Below are 20,057 nucleotides of genomic sequence, written 5' to 3'. Positions count from 1 at the left end.
CACTGTGCACAACGCTGATGACTGTACCAGTATGATGGTACACCACATAAAGATGACATACGCTTTTGGTATAACTTCTTAAGTATGAAATGTCACTCAGAAGAAGACTTGCCTCTTCATCATCAAGGCGAAAGTGTGCACCATAGACAGTCACACTCTTCAGAACAGACCCCATTTGAATATCATGACAGCCTCATTATTGTGTCATAACTGACTGGCAGGCCCTGCTTGATAGCTCTAGTGATGTGTATCACAGCATACACCTTCCTCCCTTACTCTCCGCATGCTTCAAGGGTTGAGAGGATGTTGCTTCACCTGAAATAACCCTAGGTGGCACATTCGGGAATCGTCCAACTGTCCTATCTACCGCACCTGCTTAAAAACCCAAACTACTGGCCATAGCACTCCCCTCCAGGTTGGGTCTGGGAATGAAACAGCTGGGTTCGTAACCCTCCATCCCCCTCATCTCACACTCTTCTCCCTCCCCCGACCCTCTCTTACTATTTAGGAGATCCCCTCTGGCGCTGCCTAAAACGACACACATAATTAGGGCATTAACTCCTCTTAATTGCTGAGAGGTTTCTTTTTTTTTTTCTGTGCAGAGACAGAAAGGTCATCTCTGTGCCTTTTCCACCTCCTCTCCAGCAGAAACAGAAGGCACAGTAGCTCAAATCCCTCCTCGACTCCTTCCTCCATTCTCCCCTGCCACCGCTCTTCCCTCCCCTCCAATCCCTCTGTTCTCCCGCTCCCTGGTTGCTCGCCATCCTCAACTAAATGACATCTTTAGGCATTGGAGTAACCCGCAGAGGATTGGTGGAAGTCCCTGTGCTGAATCGGAGGCAGAATGAGCATTGTGTGTTTGGACCCCAGCCAGGTGGGGGAAGATTTAACATGCTGCTGACTTTGGAGGACTCTTCCCATCCTCCTCCTCCACTCGTGCATTTCCCCTGTCTGCCACAACCACTTGTGGGCAGAGGGACAGCTGGAGGTCTGTGGTCTTTCGTTTTCCATACAGAGCACCGGTGACACTTTGCTGACACTTTAATAAATGACGATTTCTCCCAGAAGGCAGCTTGGCACAGCAAAGGCAAATATTCTCATAATTAGGTGATGTATACATTCAGTGGCCACAAAAAGTATACTTGGACACTTAAGGCATGGATGATTTTGCATTACAATATCAAACTAAGTGTCATTTATGTGAAATAACTATAGAACATTTTCCAAGAAATTTTCTAAAAGAAATTTGTTAGGTTTGAAGCGATTAAACAATAGTTATTCAAAATTAAGAAAAAATATTTTTAGATACTTTTTGGTTATAAAACGTTAGTGAAATGTGTTCAATATACACACACATTTTTTACATGTAGATAATCTGTATTATTTATAACAATTGTGTTTATTCATTTATAAATGTATTATTATTATTATTATTTAGACAAAATATTGTGGAATTTTAATACTGAACATTTATCAGTTATCATCCATAACCTTAAAATAATTATTAGTATCACTAGATTTAGAATTTCAGTGCATAAAAATAAATAATCTCTCTAGTATATATTTTTTTTACATTAAGTGTGACGTAGGTGTCCAAATACTTTTTTGGGCTCACTGTACATTAATGCAAACAAATGTTCTTTCCTCACTCCCAGCCGTTTGGTAAATAGCAGTGTAGTGTAGTATCCGAGAGGATATTGTGAAGTGCTCCCTGCAGAGCGCAGTAAACGTGTACTTCCACAGGCCCGGCAGACGCTGCTGAAGCGAGGGCCTTCGATTGAGCCTGTGATTGAGTGGCTCAGCAATAGAGTCTGGACCGCTTCCAGCATTCAGCATGTCCCTCATCACAAGCGCTTGCAGCCCACCGCCCGCAATCCCAGAGAACGTCTCCACTGGGATGCACATGCTGCCGTCTTGTCCAGCACCTGCTGACCTTTTAATGGCTCTATATGGGCTTTTGCAACCACACCAATCACGCAGCTGGCCGACTGTCATGACAATGCAAGAGTAACATGTCGTTTTGAACGATGTGACTCAATCAGCGCTCTGTACAGTGCAGTGGGCCATGGCCGCAGGCCGCGATTTGCCTGCACTGGCTCTCTCCGACTGCTTTGTTTTGGTAATTTGTGACCAATTTACTTACTGGGCTTCACTTGTGCATGAAGGCACCAGTCGGACTGGGCTCTTGGCTTCTCCGGTTCTGCGCCGCTGCCTGCAGACGGCAGGTTTTTTTTTTTTTTTTTTTTTTTTTTTTTTTTTGCATAGACAGACCATGCTGAGCCCACAGACTGTGCTTTTCCAGTCGGCCAGGCTGATTTGGTTGCAGGGCAGGGTCTGGAATTTGGCAGGGGCCTGATGCCCGCACAGCTGGCGCGTTGAGAACGTCCTTATTTCTTTATGTCAGGAAGCAGGCCAGTAGCGTTGCTACAACCCAATGGCGGCTGTTTGCCCTCACAAGGTGGAGAGCATCATCCTCTCTGTCCTGATTATCTTCACTTATTGGGAAACGACACCTTACACACATACACACACATACACACACACACACACACACACACTCGAGGCATGTAATATCCATGTCATCATACTCTATCAATCCATGTGGTCTGGTGCGATTGAGCAGGAGAATGCAGATGTGGAAGGCAGGGAAGACGGTTTCAGCGACAGACTGTTCTGTTATGAGCCCTGAGGGGGGATGGAGAGGCTAAATTTGGTGCAATGTGGAACTGCTGGCTTTGAGAGACTTGATAATAGTAATATATGAATGGTTGGAGCAGGCACACAGGTGAGAGGAAGTCTTGAATTCCTATGTTGTAGTCAGCAAGGTGAACATGCATTCAGGTTCAACTGCGTTTCATCACCCTGGATGCAATGTTATTACTCCCAAACCTAGAGAATTAAAGGTAAACATACGCTTTAGTAGTCTTTGGACTTTTTCCAGACTTCCTAACACAGCTACTGCACTCAAATCACATTTTTCTCTTTGAAACAAAATCAAATCTTTACCTTCGATACAAATCTTCTAATGTGAATCCTTAAATTCATGATTTGCCTCCACATCTGTTTCTTTATAAGCCAAGACAACACAACAGCGCAAGTCTAATTAGCATGAGTGTCAGCATGTACAAAAGCAATTGTCTAATTTGCTGCAAAATAGGTCACAGGCATTGAAACAAAGTATTATAAATGTATTTCTGTCCAGAGGTTTGTTACCACCAGGCACATCAGTACGCATCTGCTAATTTCTCATCCAAAAATAGTGTAGAAATGACCTGCTTAGTTTGATGCAGGGTGTTAATCTATCAGCCATATCCCCACAGATCACGTTGTTGTTGTTGGACACGTTTTTTATGATGCTTACCATTTTCTGTTTTCTATGTGGTTGCTATTTAGCTGTTCCTATGCGGTTGCTATTCAGATGCTTTTCTTCAAATTGAAGAACTGAACCTTCAGATTATGTGACAGCAGACCACATGTTTAGCTATTATGCTACCAACACATATGAAAGATTATATTAATTAAACTTCTATGTGGTAAAAGTCTCTACACAACACAGGTCTTGAATGAGGAAAAGCACTGCTATGCACAAACACACACACACAAACACGATTACAAACTGAGTATTATCCTCTCCCGGTACCCCAGGCTGTCCGGTACAGAGCTGTTAAAGCACTGATATGACTGACAGATGAAGTTTCTTTAGAAGAGTGTTTTTCTGTGGGTCATACCCCCGTCACTCAGCCGTAAACCCACACCACACTTACAGTTACCTCACCTAAATGTCTCCCAAAAATACACATACACACACACACACATACTAGTATGTGGTTTCCGGGGCTCTACATAGGCGTAATGGTTTTTTATTCTGTAAAAACTGTATATTCTATCTCCCTTCACCCTACCCCTAAACCTACCCATCACAGAAAACTTTTGCCATTTTTTAAATTTCCAAACACACTGTTTAGTATGTTTTTTAAGCTATTTGATTAGCGTGGACACAGGAAGTTATACATGTCATTATACAGTACACATTTGTGTCCTCATAAACCATATATATAAGAACATACACAAATAGCACAGTCAGATAGTCAGCAAAGGTTTAGGACTTTTTTTGCACTTATATTGTGAGTATTCGCATCTCAGTTTAAAAGACACAGTATCTTCTCCTGCCGTGATCAGCCTTGACAATGTGCAATGCAAAATTAATGTCAGCTGATTGCAAAGCATTTCATTTACTCATTGTCTTTAAATTGCTTTGGGCTAATTACATGGCACAAGGCCTAAGTGTACTGATTTGTAAGTGCTGATGAGGTGAATTCAACGCCTATATATATATATAACAATATCTTCAGTTTTTTTTAGAGCGGTGAGTTGGAAGGAGAGAGATGACATGCTATTTTTTTATTTTAATTGTGGCATGTGATTTAAGACCTAAATATGTAATGTATAGTGGGGTCCAATTTCGAAATGCTGTTTTGCATTAATTTAGATTTTTTAACATTATAATTTATTATTATAATTCATGCAAGTAAGTATAATAATGGTCAGTATCACATATTCTTCTTCGTTTTACATTTTTAAATTTAAATAAATACATTAAAGAATAATAGTATACTATTATTCTGCATATAAAATAGTTTACATATTTACATATATAATAGTTGTATATACTTATATTTAAATAAATTGTTTATATATATATAAATAATATACTATAATATAAATTATTATTTTATTATTCTTATTATTGTGGTCCAATGTAGTCTCTAGTTTAGGATTTTTTAGATATATATTATTCATTAATTTATTAAAAAATGTTTTTTACTTTTACCTCTTTGTCTTTTATTGCATTTCATAATTAGGTTTTGATGATATTAGCGTACATACTTCAGTTCACATTTTGAGTCCCACTTATGTACTATGGAAGAAAAGAAATCAGAAAAGGCTCAGATGCGGTTTCTGTCGTTTGAAGGGTTGAATGAACACACTAGGCATGGTGAAGTGGCAATTACCCACTCATCTCCCACTGACCGACCTGAAGCAACCTGCAGGCCGTTTGCTGCCCGTCCCTCCTTCCTTACAACACCATCAGTTTCCCCACTGCCCCATATTAACCAGCGTGGCCCAGCCCCCAGCACCGTCCTGTGCTCTGCTCTAATGCAATCTCCACCATCACCCACTGCCTTTCAGCACTGACGCCCTTCCATAGTGACACATACCATATCAATCTTACAGCCCCTGATAGACTATGACCTGCCACCAAAATCTGTCTGTCCCGGTCATGTTGAAAGCTTATAAATGTTGTACACATTTTTGAAGGGGACACTTTTTGGGATAATTCATTGCGTATGTGTATAAGGAATGTGTTGAAAGTGTATCTGGGTGATATGTGGTCATAAGTGTTAACTCATTTTCATATCTATCACTGTTCAACCCCTAAGGGTTAATTTTGTTACTCTCATATTACCCATGCTCAACATCTAAACCTCTACAAGTCTTCCACCCTCAGAAGACACCCACTGTCTGTTATGATGATGTATCAGAAGGCCTCCATTGGATCAGTTAGGCCGAGGGGAGTGCTAGCACAGCAGGGAACGCTGTTACGTGTGAAAGTGTCTGAATGCAGCAGCGGAGGGCTCGGCCCGAGACACACGACTGATGAGACTTTAATTAGATCATTTAGAGGCGAGGAATTGTTCAGGCAGAGAGAGGCCTTGTTAATGCAGTCATACAGCTCACTAAGTAGTTTTTTCCTCGGCACTGATTTTCCTCAGGTAATGACCAAGCCTACCGCACACAAACACAGACAATGGAGTCAAATTCACCAAAAAGGCTTTGAGGATTTGGCATGAGCATTTTAAAGCATGTTATCTATCTGTCTATCTATCTATCTATCTATCTGTTTGTCTGTCCTTTCTTGTCTGTCTCTAGATTTGTCTTTCTTTCTGTCTGTCTGTATGCCAATCACGTTTTTTTGATGGATTTATATATATATATATCCATTTTTGATATATATATATATATATATATGTGTGTTAATTAATTTTTTTATAAAATGAAACGTGTTATATGTACAGTAGATATATATATATTTATTATTATAAATATCATCATATACCATTATTATCTACCTAATTAGGTAGATACTAGAAGCAGATGGTGTCAGGGCTTTTTCCATAAATTTAAATATCTTAAAAATTTGTAATAAATTTTTGTTATATAAACATATATTTATGTATTTTTGTAAATATTTTTGTTGATGGTTTCATTTGAAAGCTTTTCTTAAAAAAAAAGAAGCATAGTATAGGACAGTATATGTCATCATAATGGCTATAAACCATAACAAAAATCAGTATCATCCTAAATGTTCAGTTCAAACAATCAGCGCATCCCAAGAATTTATAAAAGAATATGAAAAGGAGATCGAAACAAAGAAAAAAAAAAACGGTGAGATTTTGTAGGTGAACCGTCAGGAATAGACAACGTGGTTGCCACATCAGATCACAAAAAATATTGTACTTTGACAGATTGTAGCCTTGCTTTACAAGTGCAGTTACATCTCATTTGTCACTGTTTGATCTGTAAGTGTGGCTACAGGAAAGGATGGCCCTCCATCTTACCAGCAATTTAATGGCTGGGAGACGGACGACGGCGACAGCCACCTGCCCACAGACCACAGCGCTGATCTGTTCTCATTTACTCCACCATCAGGCCAGATGAAGGCAAAAAAATCACTCCTTTTGATCCCGCAATGCTGGCCAGCACCTCCCCTGGCCCATATCTCACCCCTACACACACACCTCTTTCTGCCTCGGCTTTTGCCCACCACTTGGATGTCTCTAAATTAAACAGGGACCTCAAATGTAAACACAATTACGCTTCTTGATTTTGTGTTGATGCATTTGTCTCTAAAGCCCTGTTCAGACAGAACTAGTTCTCCCCGGTAAATTTGTTTCACAGATATACTTGATGATTTTAATCCTGCTCGAATTAAACACTTTCTTGCATAACCCTGTTAAAAATGATCAAGCAAATTAACTACAGTTTTTCGGCTAACTCTGGTGTCCTCTAATCCCATTGGGATAGGAATGTCTGATTGCATTTTTTTCGTAATTCGTAATTTATTTAGATTATTGTTAATTAGTGTAACTAAAGCTATGTTTCTCATTGCACTTCCTGGTGCGCACCTTTTTTATGATTTTTTTATCACTTAGCGGGGTTTTTTTTTTTTTTTTTTTTTTGTGTGTGTGTGTACTTCATTCACATTGATGTTTTTTTTCTTTTTCTTATTTTTGTTATTTAATTTTTGCTTTCATTTCCATTTATTGTTGTTGTCACTAATCATTTATTATTATTGTTGTTGTTTGCTTTCATTTACATTTATTATATTACTATTATATTTAGCTTTTTTTATTTATTATCCCCGTTATAACCGTTAACCACCGTAATCATCATAATCATCGAGGGTATTAGTCCAGAAAAAGACATGGGCCAAGGGGGGCATGTAGAGATGTTGAAAGAGTCTCAGTCCATTGTGTGGTGTTAATTCGCTCTGCTCTGCTTGCTCCTGGGCAGACCGGAGGCCTGAGTAAATTCAGTTTGAACACGGCACATTGTCTAAACATATCGGCCTGCCAATCAGTCACCCCGAGCCCTGATAAGAGCCGTCTTGTATTATTGAATCAACAATAGGGCGGCTCTGCCGGCAGGAAGATAACGCTCGCTTATTTCTCTTTAAGTCTCAGCAGAAGAAAGGCGCTGTCCACATCCACCTCATATAACTGCCTCAATTACCATAAAAACCACTGCCGTGCCCATCCTCACACATGCCTCTGCTGCTGTGACGGAGCTCTGCGTACGTGTGTGTGTGGAGGGAGAGGGCCATAAGATAGCACTGTGTTTCCAATTATGAATTTCAACATTTCAATCATTTGGATGACATTCCATCAGCACTCGCCACCCCCCTAAAATTTCCGTGTCCTTTATACTGGGGATCCTGGATGAAAGATGGGTCATAATAAAATTGTGCTCAACTCTGAACAGCCACGACTCGATAACCAATAACAGCTTTACACAAGTGACACCATTCCACTCACGGATGCCTATTCCATCACTCCAGTTGTGTTTTTTTCCCTCGCAAAGCAAGCACTAACATGTCAATTTGACCTAGATGCCGATCCCCCCCACCCGTCTCTCCAATGCACAATGCCGTTTGAAGTGGGAAATCCGATGGTGATCCAATCAGAAGTGCTTCCAATATCGGCAGTCAGCAATATTCCTGCGCCCCAAAATGATCGCCGTTCATCACTTTGTCTATTAAGTCAGCCAAGCATTTGGCAGGTTAGCAACAAAGCCCCGAAAAAAAAACACAACTAGCCACGCAGCCAGCTTCTGTGCCGAAATATCACAGTAAATTTGTCCGCATCAGTCAATGCCCACTCACTAGCTTCGGCCCACTGCAGTCACATGACCGTGGCACCTACAGTTCGCTTCTCTCTCATTCTCTTTTAAAGTAGTGTTGAGAATGGACAGGGCATGACACAATAATTAAAGTAAGTAGATAGCTCAGTAATTCTCTCTGGATTTTCTGTGGACAATGAGCAGGGCTCCCCCTCTCCTATCTCTTTATTTTCTCTGTGCATCTCTTTTTTTCCGACTCTGGATCTGCCTGTGTGTAGGGAGAGGCAGCCAAGCACCGGACACATTTCATTAGGATCACCCACTCCTGCTCCTCTTTTAATATTTGAAGGCTCATTTGTTAAGTGGGAATGGTCTTTTCTCCTTGTCTTTTCCCCCCTTTTTGTGGGCTTTGGAAATATAATTTTCAATTTTTAATTTGATTCATTTAGATTAAAATCATTAATCAGGACTGAAAGTGAGTTAATTTTCTGGAAAATAAATGAGCTTGTTCGGATGGCTCTTTATTAAGTGAGAGTTGTGTGCAGAGGGGTGGGCGGTGATGGAGGAGGGTCTCTTTCAGGTACTATAGGATCGACTGTTGGCCCAAAATTAACATAGTGAGAGAGATATGGTACATTGTGAGCTTTTCTTGGGATCCTGTGCATATAGATGTCTATACCGTATTCTATCTAACTTACAGATATTCATATTAAAACTTATTAAACTAATTTAAATAATAGTATGTAGAAATTAGTGCTGGGCAAGGATTAATATAATTGTGTGTACTGTGTATAATTATTTTGTATATATAAATACACATACATGCATGTATATATTTAAGAAACATTTGCATGTATATAGATAGATAGATGAACATTTTTCTTAAATATAAACACGCACGTGTGTATTTTATATACAAAATAATTATACACAGTACACACACATATATTATGTAAACACAAACTTTTATTTTGGATGCGATTAATCGTTGCCCAACACTAGTAGAAATATTATATTATGTAGAAATATGAAGACGACAAAAACAACAAAAGGCAGCTGAAATGAAACTCATTTTACGCCTGTAATGTGACTTATTTTTATCCTCTTTCAGGAGCATGTTTGGAAGAAAAGGCAGCTCTAAAGCTCTAGTCATTCACATGCATGTTATTCATGTAAATCCACTCACCTGTGATGTGACTCTTTTTAGGCTTTTAGCAGCTTAGTGAAACTGCACTCATAAGATTAATTTCTTTCATATGGTTTTTGGTTTTTGAGTTGCTGTCTTTGGGGAGGGATGGGGCCTTTATTCTTTGCTTCTAGAATGTGTCGTTGACTTGTGTCCACTGTTTAATCGAAACAAACTGCTAACGTCCTTTTTCTGAACACACAATGGCACACACACTCCCTCACACCAAACCTGACTTGTTTGTCAAGACGGTCACGTCTGTTTACTTGCTGATGGTCAGCACATTTTCAAAGAATGCAAATCCTTGTCAAGGGCTAAGCCGAACACGAACAAAAAATCTTTCACCGTCAAAAATTCAAAGCATCACTTCTGATATTCCAGAATTCAAAGTACCACCCTCAGTGTTTAATTTCTGTAGCTGGCCAATCAAAATAATGAACCCAGACGTTATTCTGAGTTTGTTTGTTTTTTGGTTTTTCTGTTTGGGAATTTGAACATTTCAAAGCTTAAGACAAATACTGTCAATATTTGCTCCTCAATGTAATTACGTTACGGAGAAACTCAAGGGGAGACGATTGTGCCAGGGGAGCAGGGGGGAATTTAACAGGCTTAAACATCAGAAAATCAAATAGAAATCCACATTTTATGCATGAATAGCACCACAGTGTGCACTTGTCCCACAGCTTAGCGACCAACATTTACAGCGGCAGAGAAAATAAATTCTCATTGGATTAAGAGGGAGATTCAGATGACAGTGTGTGTCTACCCCCTCTCTATTCCTGTGCTCTCTCTCTCTCATCGTCCCGGTGAAGATTTAATAATTCATTCCTGTAGATCTCAGGGGATCTGGCAACCAGCAGTCCTGTTGCTTTCCCATGTTCATTTGTCCGAGGCCCATTTGCATCTTGTGTGTAAACTCGGCCGTTTGCAATTGGGATTCGCTCTTTTTCTCCGAATGGGGTGTCCTGCTTGCTGGGCTGGCCTCAGCACACGGGACACGCTTTGTTTTGCCCTTTGCCATAGGTCACAGTTATTTCCACATAAAAGCTCACAGCATTAATGGAATAGACTGGAGGATGTGTGCTTCAGTGGAATAGGGCTGCTGACTTTGACTAAAACAATTTGGTCCCCCTTGGATTTAGCTAAAGTGAACCAGCAAGAATATGTGAATGAAGCTGGGTTTTCATTTTCTTATGGCAATGCTTTTAGAATATCTACTTTACAGGAGAGAAAGAGTTATGATGAACATTTTAATGGAGTTTGGCAGCTTAGTAGATTCTGGTACTTTTACACTGTGTTCATTTCTGTCAGTGCCTAATGACTGTTAAATATGCTTTTTTAGAGAAGAGGAGCACTAGGGTCCAATATTAACACCCATTCGAGAGCCAAATGTGAGTACAAAATGTATTTGGCAAGTAAATAGTACAGAGTTACCAGTTGATAGTACCTTCACAAGGAACTGGAACAGGAACTGGTTTAAAGGGGAACTATGCAGGGTTTTTTTTAGCTTAATTTACCTTAACTGAACAGCTTCGGAGTCATTGGAATGGTTATATGACTTTTTTCGGGTTGAATGGTGGCCGTCTCGCTTCCCTCTAGCGCCTGTGAGCGGAAAAACCACCCTTGCAACTTTGGGCCGGCGGGCACGTGACATCAGGTCTCGCGATGTAACGAATTGCTTTACGGCACTGCTCACATACATTTATATGCTAGCCTTCTGTGTATCATACATACCTCAGAGGACCGGCTTCTTTGAAAACAAATGCACATGACCAGAGGGAGAGAGTCGTTTTTACGAGAGTGTTGTCAAATATCTATTCTGAAGCTGTAGGGGGAGCTCTATAGAGAAATTGCCAAAACTGCATAGCGCCGCTTTAATTGAAGTTGTAAGAGTGATACACTGAATATTGCAAACATACACGATGATTCAGAGACGACAAAACAGAAGAAATATCTGTTGTGACATACACATAGTATTGACCTTTACTTTAGATAAAATTACCCTCAGAAACATAAAAAACATATGTGAAATATTCATTGTGTTTTGTAGCCAAAACAAGTACATAGCAAGTAAGGAATTATTTATAGTCTGTAATTTTCTCCAACCATTGGCATGTATGGTATTAATTTTGGACTCTGATAAGCATTATTGCTACTATTAAAAGATATCAATAATTCATATACTATATGACACAATAGTAGAGTGGTTTTACTGGACTACAATGTTGTGCACAATAATCATAGTAAGTAAATCAGATCAACATTCTCTCCTTCTCATGTTTGCTTTGGTCAATGTCTCATTTTCATTGTAGACATACTGTTGATGGAAGATCTATTCTGGTAGTTAGATTTAGCTGGTCAAGTGCTTGTTCCTATATATATTCATCAGAGAGCAAGCATTACTCTTGTGATACATAGCACCTGTAAAAAGAAACTGAACTATCAGCACACGTTTGACGTTCCTGTGAACACTTAAGCCTTTGTTGAGTGGACGCGGCGTAGTGTTTATGCGTGTCAGCTGTGAGAAATTTGGCTGCCGTATTCACTCTTCAGATCCCCATCAGCCTTGGCCAAAACAACAGTCTCCTTGCCTCTTTAGTGTGTCTGCACGCATGCTGTTGACTACTAAACAAGAATAGGTGTAATATAATGACGTAAGTTCGAGACATCAGAATTCTCTGGGCACGTCTGATTAATTAGTCTTTTTTTAAAGTGGCACACGTTGCTGCTAGTTTGATTGTTTCTCTCACACTTCCCCGTAAATTTCTGCAGACGCCTTGCAGGATTCCACGCCACCTATGAAATTCAAAACAAGCCTTGTAAGAAGTTTACGGTCATCTGTGGGTCCTAATAAAAATGTAGGGGGATGTGCGGAGAGGATAGTAGGATAATTTAAAACGAGGGAAAAGGGATTTCACCATGAAGCAACTAGTCTATTTGTCATCTTAATTAAAACAGTAAAATCTTGTAATCTACTGGGGATTTACAACAGTATGAAATGAAATCATCTTTCTCCACCTCCTTTTGTTCCGAATGCTTGCATGAAATCTGAGCCATTTGCTGTGAAAATCTTTACCAGCATTTCATGTCATTGTCCACATTAGTACTAATGTATGAAGTTAATCAGAAATCACAGAACATACAAATAATATTATTTGTGATCTTCAAGCTGTTAGCAGAGGAACATTTAAAAAAAAGAAAATAAATGTATTATGAATAAATTATAGTGCATAATTTTCTGTCATTTAAAGGAGCCTCTTATTTAAAGGGACAGTTCACACAAAAAAAAATAATAATTCTGTCTATGCTCACCCTCATGCCGTCCACACCTGCATCAATTTCTTTCTTCAGTGGAACATAAAAGGAAACATTTTTAAAAGGTCCATGCTTGTCTTTTCAGTACAATGAAAGTGGATGGGGACTGGTGCTGTCAATCTCCAAAAAGAACAAAAACAAAATCACAAAAGGTTATATTCTTCTCATACACTCTCTTAAGGCAAATTATAGCTTTGTGTGTGCAAATGACTGAAAATTAAGTCATTATCAATAGAAAATCTTACCTTGAAGCTCCAGTCCCCATTGTGTGTATGGAAAAGGGCAGCTTGGACAATCTGCTATAGATCTCCTTTCGTGTTCCACAGAAGAAAAAAGTCCTACAGATTTCAAAAGACATAAGAGTGAGTAAATGATGACAGAATTATATTTATTTTAATTTTTTTGGGTTGAACTGTCCCTTTAAATGAACTCTTATTGACTTGTCATCCTTTTTAAGGAAACCCATAACATTCACCTAAACTGAACGGTAAGAGCTATTTGGTCTGTTTTGAGACTGTAACAGTGTGGTTTTGGCCATGTTCATCCCATGAAGCAATGTAATTCATCAAGATCATTCCACATGGACCCATAGATACGCCGTCAAACAAACAATCAGCAGCTCTTTGTATCTGTGCCTGTGTGAAACCTGACCCAGCAGGGCATCTTGTGCAGCCAGGCGCCTGCTTGCTTTACAGTCATGTGGCGATAGAAGGTCTATCAGCAGACGGATGTACCCCGATGGTGTAAAGCCACTCTCGCCGTTTGTGGAGGGTAGCGATCGCCCCCGGGTCGGTATCCTGTAGCCGCATCTTAATCTTAACCATATAAGAGAAGCCACAAAGCTGGCTGCAAATCAGTTACAAAGGGTAACTTATTCCAATGTTGTTTGTTTTGAGCATGTTAATCCTTGAACGATTCTCCTTCAGCAATGAGGGAGGCTCTCCTAATAATAGACAGCTTCTTTTAGGGTTGTGCTGCATTAATTCCTCATCTATTTCTAGTGCAGACCTACTAAGATGATGAGCTTAGATGCAAAACTTTTAGTTACACATACAAAACACAGTTATACATACTCAATTCGATGGTTTTGGTGTCATTTGGACTTCTTGTTCTAGAACCAGGTAAAGTCAACCAATCAGGCTATAAAAGAGCTATAAATCTGACCCGCATTAATCGGGATGGAAAATGCAGGTTTCTTGGAGGAGCGAGATATAAGATGCCGTACGGGACTGCAGGTGATGCTATTACAAGCATGTCTGTAGCAGTGAATTAGCCCAATAAACCCTGCAGTCCAAGCACCCGGAAAAGGGCAGTGTCCGGTTTCTGGCTGGGGGGTCGGTCTTGTTAAGATGAGAGGCTGTCAACATGTGAGAGTCGTGTGTTGTTGCATATTTCGGGTGCTGGCATCGAGGAGGTTATGCTAGTAATGTGACATCTTTTTAAGACCGCCGTTCTCGTGTAAAACGAAGCCTGTGGGACGTGTGTTCCTTCGTGGAAATGTGAGCAAACAGGGTCACGGATCCGCTTTTGTCCTGCAGTACAATGTCACATAATCAACAACCAGCCAGGGTCAAAGTTAATTAACACTTATCACGGCATCTCAAAATACGCTCGTGTGTTTGGTGCAATCACAGTGCAACACTGATCTATTGGAGGAAATAATATGGCTATGGTCTGTACAATATGGCAATACTTTTATTTTATTAATAATAATTGTATAAATTATACAAGGCATATTGGCCATATAAATGGAACAGAGTTAAATTTATGAATTAGCTTTTCACTTAGTTTTGATGCATTGTCAGCAAGGATGTAACCTGATATTTGGTTTGGGTTCAAATTTTAAGAATCTCCCATTGGAAAAAAAACATTTTGATTAACTGATCTAAATACTGGGGAGAAAACCCTTGTGTTTTTTGTCTGTTTCACCATCCTAATTGAAATCAACGGATTCACATTTCATTGAGCTAAAATATACGTAAAACCCATAAGCGGCACTTCAAAATTTTAGTCAGTGATCTTCAATATGAGACTGGTGCATCTCATTGTTAAATTATTCAGAGTGTCAGGCCTTGAAAGCCCAGCGGAGGTGCCGATTGAGCGCCATTCGGATAAACGAGAATTCTAGTGTTTTAATTGTGAAACGAGGGCCGGCCCACTGGGCCTTCATGTCCATTCCGTTCCTCTCCAGCATGCAACATGAAACGGGTCTTAGGCCACCTTTAAGTGGTTTCCACGGAAACTGCCCATCCCCTAGAGAGGTTTGCATAATTAAATTAAGGCTCTTTTGTATGTCAATTAATTAAAAGCAGGGACAGGTCTTTAAGGCTCTGCACTCATCAGAATCGCAGGTCGCGATGGATGGATTCAGAATGTTTTCACAACCGTGGCACCTCAATAAATTACCCCCATCACACTTTATTTGCGCTCTTTGTGTGGGAAAAATATCGATGAGAGTTTTAAATAATGAAGGAGAATGGGACAGCCTTTAAAGACACGGTGAGGTGCTTCACGAGTACTTGAACGCTCCTGCACTCCTGTAATTGTTGTCACCAACACTTTTGAAGATGTGCGTTAACGCCACAAAAATGGCTCTCTGGTGTTTACCTGTTATTCTGTTGTGACTTGAGTGCTCTAAAGATGCACACACGCCACGAGCGGGAGATGGGCAGGTGTGTGTCCGGATGTCACATGGAGAGAGTGACTGTGCCCCTGTCTGTCAGCAGCTGGTCATCTCCTGTCCACATCCCTGAAATGGCCACTGACAGCTGTCGTGCCGTTTATGGCTGGCTCACAGCGGCCCGCTCCACTCGCAGTGCTTTTAAAGTGACAGCGCACGTTATCTGCCTGCTTTATTGAAGAGGTTGTGTTTGTGATAAAATGATGTGTGAAAAGTAAATGTTGCCTTTTTTTCTTGTCTCCTCCTTTACATCAGGTGTTCGACTGGACCGTGTGCGCGGCGGAAGACAGAAGTACAAACGGCGGATAGATGCGGAAAACAGCCCCTATTTGAACCCTCAACTGGCTCTGCCGGCCAAAAAGCCATGTAAGAACTGCATTGTGTGCATTAAATGTCTTCACATTTATAAAGATATTTTTTTTTTTTTTTTAAAGAAGGGATTTTTGTTCTCACACACATACACACACTTATTTAAGCCATACTATCATATTTTAAATGTAAAAATAAAAGTGTTAATTTAAGGGATAGTTGACCCAAAAATGAAAATTGTCATTATTTACTTATCCTTATGTTGTTGCAAACCTGTATGACTTACTTTATTCTGCAGAAAACAAAACTCTATCTATCTATCTATCTATATATATTTCTATCAATTAATTTACCCATCTATATATTTTTCCCAACACAGTGAAAGGCAATGGGGTCCAGTGTTGTTTTTGGACCTCATTAACTTTCATCATATGTACAAAAACAGTTCAGACATTCTTCATATTTAAAACAATTTCTTCTGTAAGTAAAGAGTTTTAATTTTTGAGTGAACCACCTTTTCAGTTTATATATTTAAAAATAAATATATATATATATATAAAATACAGTATCTTTCTCTAATATCTCAATGTCACCTTACAGTGGCCTTCCTTATTTCCAATGCACCAGGAAATTGGACACAAAACAAGAAAGACAGAGATGTAGTATATGACAGAGCCAATCGACAAAGATGTTTGTGTGCGTGTGTGTGTTAGGGGAGAGCGAGCGAGCACGAGAAGGAGAGAGAGGCCTAATCCGGATTAAATCCAATCTGGCAAAGACATCAAACCCACAATACCGGAGCTTCCGCGCTGTCAGACTGCTCTGCAAAGAGACAGCACGGCAGCGCTTAACAGATTTGTCCCTAAAGCCTTTTTACTTAATGGTAGCATATTCTCCTGGAATACAATATGCTTTTATGCATGATAGCAGCGGAAATAATCTTAATTATTACAGTGGTAGAAATCATTTTAGCAATACGGCGCTCTGAATAACCTTCTGCCTAATCCTACTGATCCCTCCTTCCAGGTTCAGGCTTATTTCCAGCCACGAGAGCAACTTATTTGAAAGCTTATTCTCTATGTCCAGCTCCCATCCACTTTCATTACTTCATTTTTTTCCCCTTGCTATTGTATGTTAGCAAGATGTGGACTTTGCTCAGGGACAGTATAATGAGGAGGAGACAGACCACTCATAGAAAAATAAACAGGATGAATCTCTCAATATGTCATTCTTCCATTTTTAATTCAAGTCTGTTTAATCTAGAATGAACATTTTTGGAGTTATAGAAGCTGCATTTATATTACCATTGGTATCATAATTTATTGCTCTATTGAAATATGTTTTGAAACAGTTTTGAAGATTTATTTGTTTTTTACCCATTACCTACACAGAAAATAGCTGTTTGGGGGCAAGTTTAAGACTTGCCTTCGCTTAGGTCTAAATTAAATTATGGATTCAAATATGTTTTTTTCTAACATAAATCCCCACTGATGGCTTTTTATCAGCTGGTAATCCAGAAGACGTCCACCCTTGCATGGGCGTACAGACAAATGTTTTGGTTTTGTGAGGCGTCTTCGTATTTTAGTGTAGTGTCCCATTAATAGAGGCTTTTATCAGTCTGTCTCTGAGCTCTATGTATCTTTTCTCACTTTCCTTTCTATCTCTTTCTCTATTTTCACAAACAGAGAGGAATAGCCATGGTCCCAGCCTACCTGATTGATTATTTGCACATAACAAAGGCATGGGGTTTGGAAATTGGGTTGCATTGATTCTAATTAGGGAAACATTAAATAAGATTTACCTAGAGATAGCACTTACAGGCTCCCCCACTCCCTGGAGTAGCAGGGCTGGGCTGATTGATCCATTTCTTCCCCTCCTCCAACACACACACACACACCTCAGAAGTTAATGCTTTTTAATTTAGTGATCCGTTTTGTCCTCGGACCTCAAACACAGATGCAATGGGCTTAAAGTGATTCATCTGGGCCTTGCAAACACACAGATATACACACAAAGATTGCAGTGCTGTATTTGGTTTCTGTCTGTCTATCATATTGCATTGACATAGATGATTAAACAGCAAATGAATTTCATTTAACTGTAAGGGTGTCGCTAATTACCTATTCCAATCTCCCTCACCTCCGCAATCCGATCTGAAATGTGTGTCCTTTCTCTCATTAGATTGACAGAATACCCCGAACTCTAAATCTTTATATGCACAATTCAGCGAAATCCACAATGGGAATCAAATGGATTTGAATTTTTTTTAAATCTCGTTTTCTACAGCAGTAGTTCTCAACAAAATTTTATTTTTAATTATTTTTATTTCTTTATTGCAGTGCAGTTTCATTTGGCCAACATGAAAAGGCCCCATTACTAAAAATCACAAATTGTAAATATTTTTATATAATATAAATATATATTTATATAATATACATTTTCTTTCCTGAATATAAACAATTTTGATGGGCAAAAAAAAAAAAAAAAACTGGTTATTGAAGCAAAACAGGTTAAGAACCACTGCTCTACACCATCAAATTCTCTCCTAACCTATGAACAAGAAACCAAAAATACTTTTATTTTCGATTACAAATGACACCAGGCAATGATTCATAGACCAAAAACAGCTTTTTCAGTACCACAGACATCATCTTTCCGCCCAAAGAAAACAACTCTGCCAATATTTCATGTTATCTGATTGCTTTCTTTGCTACTGAACCAAACACTATATGACCTTGCTGGTATAATCCCAATCTGTTTCTTTGTTCTCCCCTCGGTGTTCAAATACAGTCCCCTTTGGCTGCCTTGCAGATAACAAGATTGTGTCTCACTTGCTGGTGGCGGAGCCTGAGAAGATCTACGCCATGCCTGACCCCACAGTGCCCGACAGCGACATCAAAGCCCTGACCACGCTCTGCGACCTGGCGGACAGGGAACTGGTGGTCAACATTGGCTGGGCCAAGCATATCCCAGGTAGGACATGAGCAGAGCTACAGATTATATGCAACTACAGGTAAACTCTCAGTGTGAACCGTGGATTGGATGTTCTGGCGTAAGACAGTTATTTTATACAAGTTTGAAAATATTTTAAAAGGTTACATAGGATATTAAATATCTAATACAATTTTTAGAAAAATGTTAGAACAAAAAAGAAAGTAACTCAATAATACAGTGGGGTCCAGAAGTCTGAAAATGTTTCTGTTAATTCCAAAAGCAATGCTTCTATTCCATCACAAATGACATTATCAGCATTACAGTGAGTGAATAAGTTAACTGAAATATGAAATTAATTTCAGAATTAATTAGTATTTGTTTGCCATCGAACTTATCCAGCATGATTTGAGAATCTTGTGATTCTTGAAAGCAATTTTATTTTATTTTTTGTATATGTTCTTATTTATAGAAATATAAAAAACATATTTATTTATTTATTTATCATATTTTTTCTTTGTTTTATATTTTTCTGCATCCTAAAACCGTTTATTTTCGGATTTAAATTACATTTAAACCTGAAAATAAACTAATGTAGTCTCAGAATTTTGTATTCCACTGTATGTGCAAAAACTGAAGGAAAAAACTAAGTAAAGCACGTTTGAGTAATTGCTGTTTTCAGCAGGAGCAAAACACTATGCTGAAACAAACAAAGCTGTGCCTTGTCAATCAAGGACATTTGCCATCACCCAGGCCACCAGTGGCACAGTCCTTAGGTCAGCATTTCTCCATCCTCTGTGACAGCAGACAGGGATCAATTTGTTTAGTTTTAGCTTAATTTCTTCCTCAGTATAGCACGATATCCATAGGAGTGGAGGGGAGGCATTTTCGCCTGCTGTTTCAGCCAATCAGCAGCCTTGTTGAAAGGATTCCTGACATTAGCCATGAACGATAATGGCATGACTGACCATGATTGAAGTGTCCTCCCCTCCTCTCTCTCTCTCTCTCTCTCTCTCTTTCTACTGCTGCTTATTGCCCATCTCCACAAGACAGAATGAGGAGTTTCCAGTAATCTGCTTAACAAAGCCCTTCTTTTGCATTTAATCTGAGCCGGCCCTGGTCACAGAGAGTGGCGGCCCACTTCATCCCTCACTGTTTGAAAAGAGCTTCCCATAGGTGACTGACTCTGGAGCGAGAGAAAAAATGAGGTGAAGAGAAAGAAAGCTCTGAAATCAG

The 20,057-nt window shown here is 39.4% G+C and overlaps 1 protein-coding gene across 5 annotated transcripts in view; it reads left to right on the top strand.

Moving 5' to 3' along the window:
- Positions 1-20,057, top strand: part of esrrga (estrogen-related receptor gamma a) — a 170,419-nt gene that overhangs the window by 127,869 nt on the left and 22,493 nt on the right. For 3 of the 5 annotated variants that reach the window (XM_084394316.1, XM_084394319.1, XM_084394318.1), the window contains 2 exons: positions 15,837-15,947; positions 18,681-18,863. In XM_084394316.1, the coding sequence (XP_084250442.1) occupies positions 15,837-15,947; positions 18,681-18,863 (294 nt within the window). The remainder of the gene's footprint in view (positions 1-15,836; positions 15,948-18,680; positions 18,864-20,057) is intronic. The other 2 variants (XM_084394317.1, XM_084394320.1) reach the window with 1 other exon arrangement.

This window comes from Rutilus rutilus (genome assembly GCF_951802725.1).
Source record: "Rutilus rutilus genome assembly, chromosome: 21".
In the NCBI taxonomy this organism is placed as follows: Eukaryota; Metazoa; Chordata; class Actinopteri; order Cypriniformes; family Leuciscidae; genus Rutilus; species Rutilus rutilus.
The sequence above is the reverse complement of the archived record's forward strand: the minus strand, read 5'-3'. Positions and strand labels throughout refer to the sequence as shown.